Raw genomic sequence first — 7,289 nt, 5'->3', positions numbered from 1 at the left:
ACTACCTACCCAGTCTCTCACACCAGTGAAGAAGAAGTCACCACTTCTACTTACACTTCCACCGACTCTGAAGGTAATGTTACCACCGGTACCACTACCTACCCAGTCTCTCACACCAGTGAAGAAGAATTGACTACTTCTACTTACACTTCCACCGACTCTGAAGGTAATGTTACCACCGGTACCACTACCTACCCAGTCTCTCACACCAGTGAAGATGAAGTCAGTATTTCTTCTGGTATTATGAATTCTAATTGTATTTCTTTTACATCTTTAGAATCGAAGTTAGTTTCTATTAATGCGGATGCCACTGCAACAACAAGAACTTCATCTTCAATTAAATCATTTACTACAACTGAAATTTCTACAATTACTTCTACTTACACTTCCACCGACTCTGAAGGCAATGTTACCACCGGTACCACTACCTACCCAGTCTCTCACACCAGTGAAGAAGAAGTCACCACTTCTACTTACACTTCCACCGACTCTGAAGGTAATGTTACCACCGGTACCACTACCTACCCAGTCTCTCACACCAGTGAAGAAGAATTGACTACTTCTACTTACACTTCCACCGACTCTGAAGGTAATGTTACCACTGGTACCACTACCTACCCAGTCTCTCACACCAGTGAAGAAGAAGTCACCACTTCTACTTACACTTCCACCGACTCTGAAGGTAATGTTACCACCGGTACCACTACCTACCCAGTCTCTCACACTTCTGAAGAAGAAGTCACCACTTCTACTTACACTTCCACCGACTCTGAAGGTAATGTTACCACCGGTACCACTACCTACCCAGTCTCTCACACTTCTGAAGAAGAAGTCACCACTTCTACTTACACTTCCACCGACTCTGAAGGTAATGTTACCACCGGTACCACTACCTACCCAGTCTCTCACACCAGTGAAGAAGAATTGACTACTTCTACTTACACTTCCACCGACTCTGAAGGTAATGTTACCACCGGTACCACTACCTACCCAGTCTCTCACACCAGTGAAGAAGAAGTCACCACTTCTACTTACACTTCCACCGACTCTGAAGGTAATGTTACCACCGGTACCACTACCTACCCAGTCTCTCACACTTCTGAAGAAGAAGTCACCACTTCTACTTACACTTCCACCGACTCTGAAGGTAATGTTACCACCGGTACCACTACCTACCCAGTCTCTCACACCAGTGAAGAAGAATTGACTACTTCTACTTACACTTCCACCGACTCTGAAGGTAATGTTACCACCGGTACCACTACCTACCCAGTCTCTCACACCAGTGAAGAAGAAGTCACCACTTCTACTTACACTTCCACTGACTCTGAAGGTAATGTTACCACCGGTACCACTACCTACCCAGTCTCTCACACCAGTGAAGAAGAATTGACTACTTCTACTTACACTTCTACCGACTCTGAAGGTAATGTTACCACCGGTACCACTACCTACCCAGTCTCTCACACTTCTGAAGAAGAAGTCACCACTTCTACTTACACTTCCACCGACTCTGAAGGTAATGTTACCACCGGTACCACTACCTACCCAGTCTCTCACACCAGTGAAGAAGAATTGACTACTTCTACTTACATTTCCACCGACTCTGAAGGTAATGTTACCACCGGTACCACTACCTACCCAGTCTCTCACACTTCTGAAGAAGAAGTCACCACTTCTACTTACACTTCCACCGACTCTGAAGGTAATGTTACCACCGGTACCACTACCTACCCAGTCTCTCACACCAGTGAAGAAGAATTGACTACTTCTACTTACACTTCCACTGACTCTGAAGGTAATGTTACCACCGGTACCACTACCTACCCAGTCTCTCACACCAGTGAAGAAGAATTGACTACTTCTACTTACACTTCCACTGACTCTGAAGGTAATGTTACCACTGGTACCACTACCTACCCAGTCTCTCACACCAGTGAAGAAGAAGTCACCACTTCTACTTACACTTCCACCGACTCTGAAGGTAATGTTACCACCGGTACCACTACCTACCCAGTCTCTCACACCAGTGAAGAAGAATTGACTACTTCTACTTACACTTCCACCGACTCTGAAGGTAATGTTACCACCGGTACCACTACCTACCCAGTCTCTCACACCAGTGAAGAAGAATTGACTACTTCTACTTACACTTCCACCGACTCTGAAGGTAATGTTACCACCGGTACCACTACCTACCCAGTCTCTCACACCAGTGAAGAAGAAGTCACCACTTCTACTTACACTTCCACCGACTCTGAAGGTAATGTTACCACCGGTACCACTACCTACCCAGTCTCTCACACCAGTGAAGAAGAATTGACTACTTCTACTTACACTTCCACTGACTCTGAAGGTAATGTTACCACCGGTACCACTACCTACCCAGTCTCTCACACCAGTGAAGAAGAATTGACTACTTCTACTTACACTTCCACCGACTCTGAAGGTAATGTTACCACCGGTACCACTACCTACCCAGTCTCTCACACCAGTGAAGAAGAATTGACTACTTCTACTTACACTTCCACCGACTCTGAAGGTAATGTTACCACCGGTACCACTACCTACCCAGTCTCTCACACTTCTGAAGAAGAAGTCACCACTTCTACTTACACTTCCACCGACTCTGAAGGTAATGTTACCACCGGTACCACTACCTACCCAGTCTCTCACACCAGTGAAGAAGAATTGACTACTTCTACTTACACTTCCACCGACTCTGAAGGTAATGTTACCACCGGTACCACTACCTACCCAGTCTCTCACACTTCTGAAGAAGAAGTCACCACTTCTACTTACACTTCCACCGACTCTGAAGGTAATGTTACCACCGGTACCACTACCTACCCAGTCTCTCACACCAGTGAAGAAGAATTGACTACTTCTACTTACACTTCCACCGACTCTGAAGGTAATGTTACCACCGGTACCACTACCTACCCAGTCTCTCACACCAGTGAAGAAGAAGTCACCACTTCTACTTACACTTCCACCGACTCTGAAGGTAATGTTACCACCGGTACCACTACCTACCCAGTCTCTCACACCAGTGAAGAAGAATTGACTACTTCTACTTACACTTCCACTGACTCTGAAGGTAATGTTACCACCGGTACCACTACCTACCCAGTCTCTCACACCAGTGAAGAAGAATTGACTACTTCTACTTACACTTCCACTGACTCTGAAGGTAATGTTACCACTGGTACCACTACCTACCCAGTCTCTCACACCAGTGAAGAAGAAGTCACCACTTCTACTTACACTTCTACCGACTCTGAAGGTAATGTTACCACCGGTACCACTACCTACCCAGTCTCTCACACCAGTGAAGAAGAAGTCACCACTTCTACTTACACTTCTACCGACTCTGAAGGTAATGTTACCACCGGTACCACTACCTACCCAGTCTCTCACACTTCTGAAGAAGAAGTCACCACTTCTACTTACACTTCCACCGACTCTGAAGGTAATGTTACCACCGGTACCACTACCTACCCAGTCTCTCACACCAGTGAAGAAGAAGTCACCACTTCTACTTACACTTCCACCGACTCTGAAGGTAATGTTACCACCGGTACCACTACCTACCCAGTCTCTCACACCAGTGAAGAAGAATTGACTACTTCTACTTACACTTCCACCGACTCTGAAGGTAATGTTACCACTGGTACCACTACCTACCCAGTCTCTCACACCAGTGAAGAAGAATTGACAACTTCTACTTACATTTCCACCGACTCTGAAGGTAATGTTACCACCGGTACCACTACCTACCCAGTCTCTCACACCAGTGAAGAAGAATTGACTACTTCTACTTACACTTCCACCGACTCTGAAGGTAATGTTACCACCGGTACCACTACCTACCCAGTCTCTCACACCAGTGAAGAAGAAGTCACCACTTCTACTTACACTTCCACCGACTCTGAAGGTAATGTTACCACCGGTACCACTACCTACCCAGTCTCTCACACCAGTGAAGAAGAAGTCACCACTTCTACTTACACTTCTACCGACTCTGAAGGTAATGTTACCACCGGTACCACTACCTACCCAGTCTCTCACACTTCTGAAGAAGAAGTCACCACTTCTACTTACACTTCCACCGACTCTGAAGGTAATGTTACCACCGGTACCACTACCTACCCAGTCTCTCACACCAGTGAAGAAGAATTGACTACTTCTACTTACACTTCCACCGACTCTGAAGGTAATGTTACCACCGGTACCACTACCTACCCAGTCTCTCACACCAGTGAAGAAGAATTGACTACTTCTACTTACACTTCCACTGACTCTGAAGGTAATGTTACCACCGGTACCACTACCTACCCAGTCTCTCACACCAGTGAAGAAGAAGTCACCACTTCTACTTACACTTCCACCGACTCTGAAGGTAATGTTACCACCGGTACCACTACCTACCCAGTCTCTCACACCAGTGAAGAAGAAGTCACCACTTCTACTTACACTTCCACCGACTCTGAAGGTAATGTTACCACCGGTACCACTACCTACCCAGTCTCTCACACCAGTGAAGAAGAAGTCACCACTTCTACTTACACTTCCACCGACTCTGAAGGTAATGTTACCACCGGTACCACTACCTACCCAGTCTCTCACACCAGTGAAGAAGAATTGACTACTTCTACTTACACTTCCACCGACTCTGAAGGTAATGTTACCACCGGTACCACTACCTACCCAGTCTCTCACACCAGTGAAGAAGAATTGACTACTTCTACTTACACTTCCACCGACTCTGAAGGTAATGTTACCACCGGTACCACTACCTACCCAGTCTCTCACACCAGTGAAGAAGAAGTCACCACTTCTACTTACACTTCCACCGACTCTGAAGGTAATGTTACCACCGGTACCACTACCTACCCAGTCTCTCACACCAGTGAAGAAGAATTGACTACTTCTACTTACACTTCCACCGACTCTGAAGGTAATGTTACCACCGGTACCACTACCTACCCAGTCTCTCACACCAGTGAAGAAGAATTGACTACTTCTACTTACACTTCCACCGACTCTGAAGGTAATGTTACCACCGGTACCACTACCTACCCAGTCTCTCACACTTCTGAAGAAGAAGTCACCACTTCTACTTACACTTCCACCGACTCTGAAGGTAATGTTACCACCGGTACCACTACCTACCCAGTCTCTCACACTTCTGAAGAAGAAGTCACCACTTCTACTTACACTTCCACCGACTCTGAAGGTAATGTTACCACCGGTACCACTACCTACCCAGTCTCTCACACCAGTGAAGAAGAATTGACTACTTCTACTTACACTTCTACCGACTCTGAAGGTAATGTTACCACCGGTACCACTACCTACCCAGTCTCTCACACTTCTGAAGAAGAAGTCACCACTTCTACTTACACTTCCACCGACTCTGAAGGTAATGTTACCACCGGTACCACTACCTACCCAGTCTCTCACACCAGTGAAGAAGAATTGACTACTTCTACTTACACTTCCACCGACTCTGAAGGTAATGTTACCACCGGTACCACTACCTACCCAGTCTCTCACACTTCTGAAGAAGAATTGACTACTTCTACTTACACTTCCACCGACTCTGAAGGTAATGTTACCACTGGTACCACTACCTACCCAGTCTCTCACACCAGTGAAGAAGTAGTCACCACTTCTACTTACACTTCTACCGACTCTGAAGGTAATGTTACCACCGGTACCACTACTTACCCAGTGTCTGATATTAGTTCCTTGTCGAGTGTTTCTGTTGTAATTTCTTCGAGATCAAACGGATTGTCTTTTGATAATTCTGGTACGTTTTTGATGAGTTCAAGTGTGATTAGTATGTCATCGAGTCTGTTGACTTCTCATGACGTCATAGATACTAATATTAATAGTAAATCCTCTCATGATATAGGCAGTGGTGTGATATCCTCGATGTTATCTTCAAAGTCAATTGGTATCAGTACACTTTCTTCTTCTTATGTTTATCAAAATTCATCCTTCTCAAATGGTGATATATCTACAACTATAACAACTAAAGGTTCTTCTACCATTGTTCAATCCGAAGGAGTTTTAACTTCAAGTTGTTCACCATTTAGTAAGATAGATTCAAAATCCTTTTCAGTTAATGCTGACCTATCGCAGACCAGTAAACAATCCGTTACAAGCAAATCCATAATCACTGAAATAACATCAAACCCAGAATTAGAAACTTCAAGTTTGAATAACGATCCAACAAATCTTGGTCAGAAGCAACAGGTATGGAGTTGTCTACTATCAATGAATATGAAAGAAGATGGTTAAACATCTTCGAATGGAGATTATTCGATTATAAGTTTAGTTTGTATGAAGATTACGTTTGTTCCTTTGACGTATTTTGTCAAGGTAAAAGATCAAATAACACCGTCCCAATTCAATCTCAATCCTACTACTCTTCTCCTTCTAAATATGATAACAACCATTTATCTGTCGGTGCTAAAGGTTTTGAAACTCCAAACTATTCAAATTCTTCTTTGAATTCTTCTCCATTTCATTACAACGACGATGTATTCGACTATTACTATAACCAAAATCAACAAAATTTATCTACTTCGCCAATTTCTCAACTAAGTCCATCAAGCTAATGGTGATTTTTCAATAATTTCAGTTGGAATTTTTAATATGCTCCTCAAGCTATGGGTAACATGATGAGTAATCAACACCCAACTATCCAACTTGGAATGCTGAAATTCCAAATATGGGAATTATCAAAATGATAGTGACGGGTTATTGAACAATCAAATTATACTAAACCTGCGGGCTATTAATTGGAACGGTCTAAATTTATTCAATAAATCAAACAAGGGCCACCTTTTTCTAATTATTAATCAACCTTACAAAATATTTTGCCAGAATACGGGAATCATTATTTTATTCGACTTTTATTTTAAAACCTTCCCGAAGAAAGGAAAAATTAAAAAAACCATTATACGTTAAAGATTCTTAAAAGAATGTGAAAAAGTTGTTTTTTAAAATAAATGTGTGAAATAAAGAGGTTTATTTTGCAGTTGTTTAAGGAAGAACACCCAATCTATAAAAAAGAAGATTAACTTCCAGAAATATTTGCCCGAAAGACGAGAATTAATGAAGATAAATCCCAACAGAAATGTAATCTAATTAAGTGGGGAAAAAAAAGATAATCTCCCCCGTATGTAAGCGAAAGAAACTCAGAATAAGCTGTTTTTGATGCCTCTTGAAGACGCGGGAAAGAAGAAGCCATTCCCCCGTGTTCTCGTTAAATGTGA

At 43.4% G+C, this 7,289-nt stretch overlaps 2 protein-coding genes across 2 annotated transcripts; both read left to right on the top strand.

The window, feature by feature from the left end:
- Window positions 1-243: 243 nt before the first annotated feature.
- Kpol_198p2 (uncharacterized protein) lies at window positions 244-6,309 on the top strand (the record flags this gene model as incomplete). The annotated part of the gene is made up of 1 exon (XM_001642183.1): window positions 244-6,309. One exon carries the CDS (start codon window positions 244-246, stop codon window positions 6,307-6,309), a length of 6,066 nt encoding a protein of 2,021 aa, XP_001642233.1.
- Window positions 6,267-6,629, top strand: Kpol_198p1 (uncharacterized protein; the record flags this gene model as incomplete). Its single annotated transcript, XM_001642182.1, has 1 exon — window positions 6,267-6,629. One exon carries the CDS (start codon window positions 6,267-6,269, stop codon window positions 6,627-6,629), a length of 363 nt encoding a protein of 120 aa, XP_001642232.1.
- Window positions 6,630-7,289: the final 660 nt, after the last annotated feature.

This window comes from Vanderwaltozyma polyspora, genomic scaffold (assembly GCF_000150035.1).
Source record: "Vanderwaltozyma polyspora DSM 70294 KpolScaffold198 genomic scaffold, whole genome shotgun sequence".
Taxonomy (NCBI): domain Eukaryota; kingdom Fungi; phylum Ascomycota; class Saccharomycetes; order Saccharomycetales; family Saccharomycetaceae; genus Vanderwaltozyma; species Vanderwaltozyma polyspora.
The sequence above is the reverse complement of the archived record's forward strand: the minus strand, read 5'-3'. Positions and strand labels throughout refer to the sequence as shown.